The sequence below is a fragment of the Halichoerus grypus genome, chromosome 14, assembly GCF_964656455.1.
Source record: "Halichoerus grypus chromosome 14, mHalGry1.hap1.1, whole genome shotgun sequence".
Lineage (NCBI taxonomy): Eukaryota > Metazoa > Chordata > Mammalia > Carnivora > Phocidae > Halichoerus > Halichoerus grypus.
This window is the reverse complement of record NC_135725.1, coordinates 90,745,138-90,758,755: the sequence shown is the minus strand read 5'-3', so window position 1 is coordinate 90,758,755 and position 13,618 is coordinate 90,745,138. Positions and strand designations below refer to the sequence as shown.

General features: G+C 60.6%; 1 protein-coding gene across 4 annotated transcripts in view; it reads right to left on the bottom strand.

Moving 5' to 3' along the window:
* The window catches only part of ADAMTSL2 (ADAMTS like 2), a 35,620-nt gene that overhangs the window by 2,938 nt on the left and 19,064 nt on the right, over positions 1-13,618 (bottom strand). For all 4 annotated transcript variants that reach the window (XM_036108405.2, XM_036108413.2, XM_036108395.2 and 1 more), the window contains 7 exons: positions 9,440-9,537; positions 5,308-5,434; positions 4,286-4,499; positions 4,039-4,194; positions 3,356-3,526; positions 2,524-2,700; positions 295-439 (listed from right to left, as the gene is read on the bottom strand). In XM_036108405.2, coding sequence (XP_035964298.1) covers positions 295-439; positions 2,524-2,700; positions 3,356-3,526; positions 4,039-4,194; positions 4,286-4,499; positions 5,308-5,434; positions 9,440-9,537 — 1,088 coding nt within the window. The remainder of the gene's footprint in view (positions 1-294; positions 440-2,523; positions 2,701-3,355; positions 3,527-4,038; positions 4,195-4,285; positions 4,500-5,307; positions 5,435-9,439; positions 9,538-13,618) is intronic.

Sequence of the window (13,618 nt, the reverse complement as noted above, 5' to 3'; positions counted from 1 at the left end):
GGATTGCTGGTGTCTGCCCATAGTTGGCCCCATCTTCTGAAGCCAGATGCCCATCTTGGCATGGCTCCTGGGGACCCTGAGCCCCAGTTAGGTCTCACCTGCCGCCCTGCCCACCCTCACCTCCTAGCCAGGTTCAGCCATTCGGGGGCGGGTGGGGGGGAGGAGGGGTGGAGCCTTTGCTCCCCCATAGGACTTGGTGTCCCTAGTCACTAGACCCTCCTGGCCCCTTGGTTGACACCTGCTCATCCCTCAGGCCCTGGCTCTGCCCACGTTTGTCGGCCTCCCCCTTCTCACCTGGGGGCTCTGTGGGGCAGGGCTGCAGGTCACAGGCCTGCCTGCCGACAGGCTTCACCAGGGGGTCGCAGCCCCGGACGATGTCCGTTCCCTGGTAGCATTTCACGTCTCGCATCCGCACGCCCACCCCACAGGTCTTGGTGCACTGATGAGAGAGAGAAAATGACTGAAGTCCCCCACTCCCAACCTGGCAGGACAGGGTTTCCAGCCAAAGAGGGACTCCCACCCCTCCCCCCAGGCTGCTGAGTCTCAGTTGGGGGGGGTGGACAAGAAGCCTGACGCTCATCCCCACCCAGGGCCACTCAGCTTCACCATTTGCACCCTGAAGCAGTGGGCCCCTCCTCTCCCCACTGTCCCTGGGTGGGTCCTTTGGTTTCAGCTCTCCCGGGGCCCGTGAGACAGAACACTCCAGACACACGGGGCCATGGCCGAGGGAGAATGCTGGTTTCCCACTCCAGTAAAACACTGTTTGTCGTGGGCCAATTAAACCCATCTTCCAAAGTCGCCACTCCCACCCGAGGCTCCCCCGTCCAGATGTTCCCCTTGGAAAACCCTGCTGAGCTACCCAGAACACCAGGGACATCTGCTGACCCCAGTTGCCCCGTCATCCTCCTGCCAAGATCTGACAGGCAGTGGCTCTCTCTTGTTCCCCCCGATATGGGTGATCCCACATCACCCAGGCACATCTGGGGCCTGAGCCCTCAATTCCCCAAGGGGGCGAAGGGTGGGAGGCCCCAGCCCTGGACCCAGCCTCCCACTTAACTGATTAAGACTTAGCTGGGAGGACACCCACCCACTCCCAGCGTGGGCGGTTGGCCCGGGCAGGAGGCAAGAGGAGGCCAGCTTGGCACTGGGCACAGAGGACCGCCCACCATGGGTGGGTTCCCCGAGGAGCCTCTGGCTGTAGCCCCAGAGGGAACCCTCTGCCCCCGGGGAGTAGAGAGGACAGCTGGGAGAGTGAGCTCTTACTGAGCCCGCATCCCAGGGAGGGGCAGCCACAGGGACAAGATGCTAGAGGCCCACACGCCCACCGTGGTCCATCTGTGTCAGTCACCCCTCACCCACCCATTGTCAACAGGGCAATACGGGGATGTCCCTCCCCCAGCGCTCTCAGGACATCTGGGGGGGTCTGCTCCCTCTCTGTGGCTTTCCTCCCTTCCAGGTCATGGCACCCAACCCCCAGCACAGCGCCTGCACTGGGACCAGTAGGTCCTGGCCCCACCCCCACAGCCGCCCCCATCTGCTGAAGCTGGTTCCTGGGGGCCTGGAGCCCCAGGCAAACTTCAGCAGCCTCCCAGCCCCACCTGATGCCCTCCCCATCCTCCCCTCCCAGCCAGGCACTGCCATTCGGGGGGAGACGTGGCCCCCTGACATGCCTCGCTCTGCTCTCTGTAGCCAGTAGACCCTCCTGGCCCTGGACGCCTGTTCACCCTTTGGACCCTGGCTCTGCCCACGCCTCCTCTGGAAGCCTCCGCCCCACCCTCAGCCCCTTTCCTTCTCCCCAGATGGGTCCTTTTGTGGGCAACACAGTATGAATAAATGTGCGTGTTTTTGCTCTTGAATGAGCATGCGTGCTGTAGGAAGCAGAGGTCCCATCTAGGGCAAGATTCGCATCACCACAAGTCTTTCCACGGAGAACCCTGAGCCTGGGGCTCACCCTCTGGGAGGGGGGCAGCACTCATAGAATCCCCAGACTCACCCTGTCTTATAGACTCTAAAAATCTTCACCTTGAACTCTAAGGTTTAGGGATTTGGCCTCCACCATCCTAACAACCAAGACCATGGAAGTCTTGGGTACGGTGTCTGAGGCACACTACAGAACATCACGGCTGAGTGTCCAGGGCTCCCCGTCCCATGTGACACCCCCGCGTCATCCCCATAGTGTCCAGAGCTGGCCCATGAGGACACTGAGGCCAGAGGCTCTGGAAACTCCAGGTGGCACAGCCTGGCCACAGCTGCACTGGCCCTGGGGCTCCTGTTCTCTATCCCCACCCCACTCGGTGATGCTCAAAGACCACTCCGGGCCTCCCCTTGTGCCACCTCTTGAAAGCAGATGACATCATTAGGTGGAGAGGGGCCTGGGAGCCCAGGAGGGACATTGTTGCTAAGGACACACTAGGAGACCATGGAGGGGGTGAGTGAGGGGCACTTGGGGCAGGGGCGAGGTACCGTGGCAGGACCAGACTCAGGGCTGGCCCGAGAGGGCAGAGGGGCCTGCAGGGCGCTCACCTCTGACCACGGGCTGGTGTACCACTTGAAGCAAGGTCTCTCGAAGCAGGTGCTCTCCTCGGGGGGCTTCTTGGCCAGCCCACACTCGGGGCCGCTGCGGGTCTGTGGCTTCCCGTTGGCCAGCTCCATGCACAAGACCAGCCTCTTCTTCACACCCCGGCCGCAAGTGGTGTTACACTGAGGCCGGGGGACAGATGGGGCCGGGTCAGAGGCCAGAGGCCAGGAGGACCAGAACATAGCACGTGTGTGACTGCAGCGATAGGGCTTGGTCACCAACAACGGGTGAAAACGTTTGCATCCCTGGGAAATTGGCTGAGAACTCTTGGTTGATAACCATTTGGCCCCAGACACATTTGATCAAAAGCAATTGCCTAGAAAACCATCTGTTTTGAAACAGAATGGTTAATGACACTTGGTCCCAAGAGGACTCGGCTAATAGTGGTCCACCCGCAGCAGCTTGGCGAGAACGACTCGTCCCGAGGGGCAAGTCAGTGACTGGCTGGTCAGTGGGCAGACGAGGTGGTTGTGGGAGCAAATGGCTGAGTGCCCGCCCCCCCGCCCACCCTGGTTTTCCATAAATCTGGAAAGTGGGGACTGGGAGGGGCAGGGGAAACACGACCCATTCAACATGCCTCATCCAGCATTTGCCTCCTTAGATTTGGCAAGTTTTAAGGGGTGTTCTTCCCTTGGGGCCTTTTTTCTATTTCAAATTAATTTGTAGTGAATCGTGCCATCGTAATGTGCAATTAATTCCCCGTATGACCCATCTGTCCCTCTGGCCACTTGGCTCTCGGCCGCTTGCTCTCCCAGGCTGCTGGCTTGGGGCACTCACCCGCTCCCAGTCCTGGGCCAGCCAGTGGGCGGGACAGTTCTTGTCCCCGCAGGGATGGATGGCCAAAGGCTTGGTCTCCGTCTGGCACTGTGACTCGGGCACCACCCGGCCGTCACTGGTCTTGCAGTACACGTGCCGGATCATACGGCCCTGGCCGCAGCTTCCACTGCACTGCAGCGGGGAGACCGGGGTTAGAGGCAGGGCCCTCTCCACGTCCCACCCCCCGCCCCCCCGCTGCCGCTTCCCAGAGAGGACCGGCTCCCGAGGCAGCAAGGGGGAGGGAGCGGTTGCCACGGCAACCACTTTTTAAATAACATTTTCTGTTCTAATTACAGAAATATTCCATACTCGGTGAAAAACAGACACAGAAAAGCACACCTAAAATACCTAAAAAGGTCACCCGTGTACCCAGCACCCAGAGGGGACCCTGGTGAGCAGCTGAGTGTCTGACTTACAGACGAGGGACACAGAGACAGACACACAAACAGACAGATGGGGAGGACTTGAGAAGGGATCGTGTTTTCGGATAAAGGTTTAGATTCCTCATCATAGCAGGGAGAACGGCTGGTTAGGTGTTCTAACCCCACATCCTCACTCGAGACGAACAGGGAGACTGAGGCGCCGCGAGGTGAAGAGCGTCCCCCAACCCCGCGCGCACCGCCCCAACCAGGCCCTGCCCTCACCGGGCCCCAGTCGGAGACAGTCCACTGGCGGTCGCAGGGGGGCCCCGTGCAGTCCTTCTCCCCCACGGGCCTGGTGTTGGGGTCACACAGCTTCTCGTCCTCTGAGCAGCGGATGTCCCTGGTCACCACGCTGCGCTCCCCACACTTGGCCGTGCACTGCGAGGAAGCGGGTGGGGCGGGGGTCAGGGCTGCCCCGAAGCGCGCGGACCTGAGCCCGTGGGCCAGGCTCGGCCGCGCACACGCTCACCTCGGACCACTCGGACATCTCCCACTGGGGCCCGCACGCTGGGTTGCGGCATGTCTTGCGTTCCTCGGGCCGCACGGCCTCGGCCGCCTCGCACAGGTCACTGTACACGGAGCTGTCGAAGCCGGGGGACAGCATCTTCCAGCAGCGCACGATGCGGAACTGGTAGCCCTCGCCGCAGGTGCGTGAGCACTCGCTCCAGCTGCTGGTCTCCCACCTGCCTCGGGAGGGGCCGGCCTTCAGAGACCCCACCTTCCTTCCTGCGGCGGGGACCCCACGCAATCCCCCCGACCGTGTCCGAAATCACACTGGGCGAAGCCAGCCAGGAAGCTGGCGAGGCCCCAGGGTGGAGGCTGTTGCCCAGATGACCCTGAGCCCCCCGGGAGCCGCCCAAGGTTGGGGGGGGCACCAGTGCCAGGAGCTGGTGCCCAGAGCATGAGCTTGGCCAGCCTGCCTAGGAACCCATGTGGCCTCCACCTGTTCTCCCCTCCACACACACCACCTGGCTTTCCAGCCTCTCAGGACCATGCCCTGGCCTTGCTCCCTTGCTCACGCTGCTCCTTCCTTCCCAAAGTGCCCTCCCTCCTTCTCCTACTCGAGGTCATGCTTCAGTGTCCCAGAGCCCTGTGCTGCCCCCCCATGGGGGCTCCAAGGGGGAAGGGCAGGCCCCCAGGGCGACATAACCAGCTTCTCAGAAGGGAGCATATATGCAGGGAGCAGAGGGCCCGGATGGAGCCAGCCAGAAGAGAACAGGTGCGTAGCCTCGGGCTCCTCTGGGGACCCCGTCTGGTCGTGCCTGGGAAGAGGACACGCTTAGGGCTTGGTCTCTGATCATTTGTGAGGCAATGTGGGACATGGCAGAGGACTGGCAGGCCAGTTTCGTACCCCCACCCCGCAGTCCCCTGCCCACAAAGCCCGTCGTGGGAGCAGGATGCTAGCTAAAGCCTGCTGCTCCTCTGGGCAGAGGCAAAGCAGACCCCCAGGTGCCCCCACACCCCCTGCCCCGGGCGCTGGGTGGCAGGTACCTGGGCTGGCACTCCCTCCCGGCGCAGAACTCCTGGACAGGCTCAGGACGGGTCAGGGCGTCGCAGTAGCTGTCGTCCACCTCGATGCCATCATAGCGGACGCACATGGCATAGGTCGACATGACCCCTGGTTCAGGACAAGGGAAGGGCCCATGAGCCACAAGCGAATCCCTTGGAGACCAGCAGATGGGCCATGGGACCACAGACAAGTCACCTGACCTCTCAGAGCTTCCCTGGTTTAAATTGAGGATAATGACAGTAACCAGCTTACAGAACAGTGGCAGAGCCCAGTGAGGACAGCTTTGTGGATATGAACTCTCTCCCTGCCCATGTCTCGGGGTCTGATCCCTCTCTGCACCCCCACCTCCACCCCTACCCCATCCAGCTCAGACTGGGCATCCACTTCATATGGCACAGACCCTGGGCTCATTTGGCCCTTATAGGGGTACAGAGGCGCATACAGCCAGGCGTCACTAATCTTCATTCTTACAGCAACTACCCATCTATGGGTGAGTAAATGGGAGGGTGGGTAGGTAGATGGATAGGTGGATGGATGGATGGATGGATGGATGATGGATGAATAGATAGGTTGTGTGTACGTGGATGGATGGATGGATATGGGTGGGTGGATGGATGGATGGATGGATGGATGGATGGATGGATGGGTGGATGGATAGGTTGTGGGTGGACGGATGGATATGGATGGATATGGATGGATGGATGGATGGACAGACAGGTTGTGGGTGAATGGATGGATATGGGTAGATGGATGGATAGTTATGGATGGATATGAATAGATGGATATGGATGGATAGTTGATATGAATAGATGAATATGAATGGATGGATAGTTTGGTGAGTAAATGGAAGGATGGATAGGTTGATGGGTGGGTGGATGGATATGTTTGGAAACTCTCACCATTCCAGCCCTTTCTAGCTCCCCCCAGGTGTTATATTTGACCTTCAGACTCTCCCTGCCCTCCTATGGCACACCTTAATCCTCACCCAACTCTCTTGAACTTCCTTTAATCCCTACGATGTGTGTTTACCTTCCTTGGCTCCCCAGTACTCCGTAAATCCCATCAGGGGGACGATGTGTAAAGGGCCAGCCCTCACCCAATACTGTTAGCTCTTTGACCCCCCCCTCCATCTTCTACTCCTCTGGTCTTCTTGCCCCTGCACCCCTGCACCTGGCACTGAGTTGGCACAAGAGCCAAATTCACTGAACAGTGGTTGGGTCCCTACAAAGGAAGCAGGATGACTCAGGGAGATTTGTTAGCATCAGTGAAGGCCAGGTGGGGTTAGGGTCTGTTGTTGCTGGTGTGTGTGTATGTGTGAGAGAGAGAGAGAGAGAGAGGGAGAGAGAGATGGGGGGACCCAGCCCCTGAATGATGGAGATAATGGGGTCCTCCTCAATGGAGCTGCCGGTCCCCCAGGAGGAAATCAACTTCCCATTGATGGAGAGCCCCAGCCCTCCCTTCCCAGCGACGCGTGTCTGAAAGCTGCTGCCTCTCCAAGCCCCAGCCCTGGATGGAACGGAACAGCCTGGGAAGCAGCCTACAAGGGGATTTTTTCTTTTTTCCGTAAAGGACGAGCCAGGCTGCAGCACTGGGCTGTGTCGTCTTTCGCCCTCTCTGAGGGGGAGGCCGCCTTCCTGGCCAGGTCTGCTTGGAATGTTCCAGGCCTCGGAGACACCAGCTCTGGGGCCCAGGGAGGTCCAGGGTTGGGGACTTGCAGACCCTCGCCAAGTGCCTGATTATCCATTCAGACCTCCCCATTGACTGGAAACACGGCAGGTCTTGAGCAAAAGCGACTGGGGTTCAAGACCCAGCTCAGTGTCTCCCTCATCTCGTGAACACTGTCAGACTCCCCAGGCCTCAGCTTGGTCGTCCCCAAGTTGGGGACCTCCCCAAGATGCTAGGAGAATCGAGGTACCAATTTTCTTCATTACATCAGTCTTGAGCACGGTGCTTTTCAAACCTCCTTACGCACGGGGCCTTCCCTTTAAGCAAAAGCGAGCAGGGAGCCCGAGCGCATGAAACACAGATTGGCGTCCTGCACTGGCAGGGGGCCAGGCTCAGGGCCTGCTGGCCCCGCTACCCCCAGCCCTCACCCCGGACGTGCCAAGGGGCCCTTGCTGTGTGCCCGTGACACTGCCCAGACTCCATGGGCCACAGAAGGCGTGTCACCCCACCACCACCTGGCCTGGCCTCGGCACCCCGCAGAATGGGATTTCAAGAGTAGTCGGCCACAGTCACGAGCTTCGAATTCGATAACGTGTGCAGGAGGTGGTGGCAGGGAGGCCACTCAGCTGGAACCCGACTCTGCCATTTCTGCCGCGTGCCATGTGGGCCGAGCTGGGTGCCTCCGTGGTGATGGGGAACTCACCCTCTACCGGGGCCATTCATTTCACTCCTGGAGAACCTCAGCTAAAGGAGAGCGCTTCCTAGAGCAGAGCCCAAATCTTTCTCACTTCCTTTCTTCTTTCATCCTGCTGTGCCCCTTGGGCCACAAGAGGCAAAGCCAGCCCGTCCCCCTGCCTGGCTACTCTGTGGCCGAGGAGAAGTGGCTCTGTGTCTCCCCCGCCCCCAGGGGGGCTGTCTTCCACCCAGGGCCGGCCATCAGGCCCCTCACCACCATCTCCAGCGCTGTCACCTCCCCAGGCAGCACTGTGTCCGGGGGGGAAAGGAGAGGCTCCCAGACATAATGTTTCAGGACAATCCCAGCACCCGCAGCGTCCCGGGGAGACTGGGGGACTCTGTGCGAACCGGTCTGTGCCCTCCTGAGACAGCCTCTGGCAAAGCAGACCCTCCAACAGCCAGCCCCCGCGTGCCCAGCCCCCTTGGGCCAGCCCAGTGAGGTGGCTCCCGTGGCTCCCTCCCAAGACCAGCGGCCTGGCGATAGGTGGGTGGTGGCCGCGTAGAGGCGGTGCCCACGTGCTGAGCTTTGGCCATGACAGCTTACTCCTCCTTTTGCTTCCATCCTCACAACCACCTTGGCGGAGGTGCGCGTCCCATTTTACAGGTAGAAAACTGAGGCTCAGAGAGACTCAGCAACTTGCCGAGGGCACGTGGTGTGGTCGGCCAGACGGTGCAGCTCCCGTGCTCAGTGCACACCCTGCAAAGCTGGCCCCACGCCCCCCACAACATCTGGGGGCAAACTCGGCATGCCCTGCACCCAGCTCAGGAGGCTCTTGCAATAGCACGAGGGGCCCAAGCTCCCTAACTGGCAGGTCCTCCCTAAGGACCTACAGTGTGTTCAGAACCCTGTGGGGCCACCTCCCCAGCTCCTCCCTCGGGCATCACCTATGCCAACCGGGGCTGCAGGAGGTCTGCGTGACCCAACCTGGTCCACCAGCTGCCCAGGGTCCACCAGTGGCCTGCCTCATCATCCTCACTGGCTGGAGACTGCAGGGGCCAATTTGGGGGTTGCTGGGGCAGGGTGGAGAGCATCACACATTTTAAGCGGCAGCCCCGGGTGTTGACCAAACCCAAACATGAAGTCCCAAGCATGGGCGAGGTGGCACTCGGGGTCTCCCTAAATGTTTCCCATGGGCGCAGGCCCTGGGTCTGACGTCTGAGCTTACAGCAGCCCCCAGGGGAGGGAACCCAGGTCCCAGGGGGCTGTGGCCAGCATCCGAATGCGGCAGTGGCCATGTGGGCAGACAGACACGGGTTCGAATCTCAGCTCAACGCTCACTAACTAACCACATGTGTCTGTCTGTCTAGGGGCCACCAAGGGGGGGTCTCTCTTCCCCTCCCACCTGCTCCCCTGACAAGGTCCTAGAATCTGTCCCATTCCCTCATGGGTTGAGTTTCCCTTCCTAGGTTGCTGCAAACAAAAGTAAAATCCTCACCACTTGATCGGTCTTACTTTTAACCAAAAGGATGTCTGCCCTAACAAAATATACGAAGACGAGGGAGTGCTTGGGGCAGTGCGCCTCACCCCCAGGAGGCCGGGCCTGACTGTGGTCCCCACACCGCCGGGAGCACAAGGACAGCAACTCCTGTCCCCTCATGCCGTCGCCCCATCAGGGAGTCACCAGACCAGCTCCCTGTGGGGGGGGGGGCCCGCAGCCGCAGCCCCGCCGTGGAGGCGGCCTGAGCAGGTGCCGCCCTGCAGGTGAGCAGTACCTGTGGTGCAGGTGGAGCTACAGGGCTCGTGGGACGAGAGCTTCCACCGGTACATGTCCGCCGGGCTCACGCCTTGCTTGCGTGCCTTGGGCCTGGTCCTGAAAGGGAGACGCAGAGAAGGGGATGAGCCTTCCCCACGGGGCTCTGGGCATGAGCTCCCCGCGAGGCCGTGCCCTCAGGGAACAGCGTGCTGGCCCTGGCCCCGGGCAGGGTCCGCACTGTGAGGGTCAGTCCACCCGCCGCCGTCTAGAACGGAGGACCGGAGGGAGCACCGCAGGGAGGCACGCTTTAGGATAGAGCGACATTTGCCTTTCTGTTGTAGACCGAGGGCCGTCCAAGCACACGGCACGGCAGGCCCGAGCTCCGGGCTGGGGGCGAGTTCGGGGCTCGCCCGCATGGCCACGGCTCCCCACACACGCGCCGGCTTCCCGCTGTCGCCTTCTAGCATGGGCAAGTGGATTCCTTTTCTCTACTCCCCCACAAGGGACCTCGGAAGGCACCTTCTCTGCTGAGAACGTGCCGGAATTCTCTCTTGCGGCCTCCCTCAGCCAGGACTCAGCTTGAATGGGGACACGAGCCATTCAGCCTCCAAGGATCAAAGCAGCAAAGCTCAGCAGCAGACAGGGGAGTGGCCGGTCCCCTCCAGACGCCTCTGCCCAGGTCTGTGATGGCTGTTGTGCAGGGGAAAGCAAGCTGGGTCCACGCCAGCAACCAGCTATGATTCTTGGCCAGAGCCCGGGCGGCTGAAGCCAACTATTGTTAGGACTATTTGCTTCTTTGAACCAGTTGGTGTGCTGGGGCCCAGCCTCCATATCCAACATGCAGGCTGGGTTTGGACTCAGCGGGGGAGGAGGGAAGTGGCGCCCCAGCCTCTGCTCTGAGATGTGGCCGCCGGAGCTTGAAGGCGGCCCACGGAGCCCCGCAGCCCCCAGAATGGAACGTGGCGTGATGGCCTGGCTGACAGCATCCTTCAGGCCTCAGCATCCCTCTCACACCGGACCCTGCCCCGGTGCCCCATGCCTGAGGGGCTGGCTGACCACCACCCATAGCTGCCACCCTTCCACGAGGCTTCTGCGTGGACACATTCACAGGTCCCTTCCCGGGGACCTTCTGCCACCTCAGTGGTCAGGCTTAGTGAAGGTTCCAGGGCGTACACTCTGAAGGGCTTGCCTGTTGGTTCTGTGATCGGGACATTGGTTTGGATTCATCTGGGAGCTCGCTCCACTTCTGGGGTTTCTTGTGTGGACCAGCACTGTGGTCCACTCTCGTGGGAATGTGGCCCTGAAGGCTCATCTCGCTCTGAGAATCAGGGAATAATCCACCCACAACCTTAAGGAATGAGTCTACCTTATGAGGAATGTGGCCTCATAACCCAGGGAGGGGGAGAGAGGTGGGGGGGCTGAGGAGGAGAAAGCGGGGGGGGGGGTGCAGACCGCGAGCCAGTGGCCGGTTTCAGGGTCACTCAAAACCACTAAGCCCCTCACCTGGTGGCTTCACAACCAAGAGCCAACCCTTCCCTTTCGTAGATCTCAGGATGGGAAGGGGAAGGTCCCCCTCCCTCCTCAAGAGTGAAAAGAAATGTTTAAATGGGGCTCCCCACCCACCGAAGACCTTGTCATCTCAGAGCAAGGGACCCATGGAAACCTGGGAGAGAGCATCCAGCTCCCTGGTGCAAGGAAGGGCCCGGAAGCCTACTACCTAACGCCTGACTCGGAGAACATGAATCTTGCTGACTGGGTCCCCCGCCCTCCTTCCCATGGCTTTCAATTCTCCCCAAGAACAAAAAGAGAAGAAAAGATCCCACCCATGCCCCACCGCCCCCCCCCATGGGGAAGCAGCACCATCTTCAACTAATTACACACTCCTTAGCCAGCAGGCTGCGTGACTCATTCTTGACTCGAGAGAGAGCGGCCTGGTTCAAAATAACCCTTCGGGGTTGAAGCACAAAAGGTATTTCTGGAGGGGCTGCCCACACCTCCCTCTTACACGGGGCCCACGTTGGGACCAGCAGAACCCCTCTTGAAAAACCTGGCCCATATTTGCACAACAATGCAACGCCTGCCTTCCGTTCTTGGAAGGAGCGAGCACCCCCAGGATCTCTGAGCCACCAACCCCTCTCCTGCCTCCTTTTGGAAGGAAGAGAGTGCCCCTCTCAGCCAGACTCGGTGGGGCTCTAGGCTCAGACAACCCAGGCAGGAGAGTCTTGTTTACAAATGAACCAGCAAGCCTCTTTGCTGTTCTTCCCCCCTCCAGGCCAGTGGGGGAGAGAGAGAGAGAGAGCCTGTGTCTCCGTGTGCTGGTTCCCAGCGTCTGCTTCTGGTGACTGGGGGGGCCTCCCTTGATTGTTTGAGGCCGCTCTGAAGAGATGAAAATAACCTTTCCTTTCTGAGCTGCCCCTTTGATTTCGGCCTCTCTTGGAGCAGACGCGACTTCCTGTGTTTGGACAGCGCGCCGCGCCGGGCTATTTTGGCTGGTGGTTTCCCCGCCGCCTCCCTGGGTCCTTTATCTCTAAAGACCATCTTTGGTCTCCAAGCGAGCAGCAGCATCCTTTGATGGCAGCCGGCTGGGGGCGCCGCCCCATCTCCCCGCGCCCGACTGGCTGACTGGCCGGGGCTTTCTGAGTTTGGACAATCGATTGTATTGATTCCTGCGGCCCAGGAGGCCCCCCGGGGGGCTGAGGAATGGTTAAGAGTCCTCTGGGTTTGGGGCAGGAGAGACACTTTCAGCGGGGCTCAAGGACCCAAAAGCTCGTGCGTGCGTGATCTGGCCTGGGAACCCCGGGCTGCTCGACTGGCGGGCCCTGGGGGTTCCTCTTAGCCCCGCACTCAGGGACATGGGACCTGAAGCCAGGAGCGGGTGGGAGACATGTCTGAGTCACACGGGAAGTTGGGATGGTGACCCAGGTCTCCCAACACTCCTTCCTGAGCTTTCTCCACGCCGTAAGCCACATGAGGCAGCTGGGCCTCTGTGCCACCCGGATAAAGCTGTTCAGAGAGGGACGCCAACCTTCTTGGGCACCTGCAAGAGTGCCAGGCCCACCCTGGAGGTTCCGCGGGCTACTGATGGTTCTATTCCCTGAGTCCTCATTCGAGGCTTCCACTGGGGGTAGACTGTAATCCTCTAGGCAGGCCTAGAGCTGACAAGAGGCCGGCTAAAGATGCGGAGACCAGGCTCGGAGACTCCAGGAACGGGCTCAGTCCCACCAGCAAGGGCTGGCTCACTGTGAACACTGGCCCTTTGCCCATAAACCCCACTCTCAGACTCGGACGTGCACCTGGAAGCGAAGCCTGCCACCCCTCCCCGCCGCTGGGTCCCACATGCCCCCAAGGCCCCATACCCTGCAAGCTTTTGGGTCCCTGGGCTGGTGAGCAGACAGCCCTGCTGGGCCCTGTGGGAAGAAGGGCAGCCACAGAAGCTTCACTCTGTCCACATTTGCAAAGAAGAATTCCACCCAGAGCCTGTAAGAGGTGTCCCAGATGCGCCCCGGCTGTCCGCTGTGACTGGGCGGGGGGACCTCAGAAAAGAGCTTGAGATGGCACAGGCACCCTGGTAGGCTAAGGGGGGCCGCTTTGCTGCTCTTGTCCCCAGGCTCACGGGCGAGAGGGTCACCCCAACCATGTCACCTTATGAGTGAAGCCCAAATCTTCTATCAAACCCAGTCCCCCAGGGTCCCAAGGATGCCCACCTCTGCATCCTCAGCCCTGGTTAGGGCTCCATTCATGTTTGGTGTCTAAAGTCAAGGGGTGTGGGTGGGTCTTCGGAAGATAAAACAAAAACCATTGAGTCCTTCACCCCTCCAGTCCCCGCCTGCACCAGCAGTTGCCGAGCCTGACTCGCTCGGCTTGAGCGGCCTGGGCTGCCCCCTGAACTTCTGGGGAAAGGCGCGGGGACCCTCCCTGGGGGCCATCATCGGCCCAAGGGCCTTGTCACCAGGGATCGTCTCCTGGTAAGGATGGTGACCGGCCTGCTCCCAACTGCCTCCGACCCAGAGTCAGCCGCGACTGTCCAGGTACCTGCAGGTGCAGCTGACAAGGTGTCCCTAGGTGTAACTATCCAGACGTCTCCAGGTGTGTCCCTGGCTCTGGGGGCCTGGCCCCAGGTAGACCCCTACTTGACACATCCTAGAGGTAGCTCCAGCCCCTGAAGCAGAAGGCCTTATTCCCAGTGCCTGATTCTGGG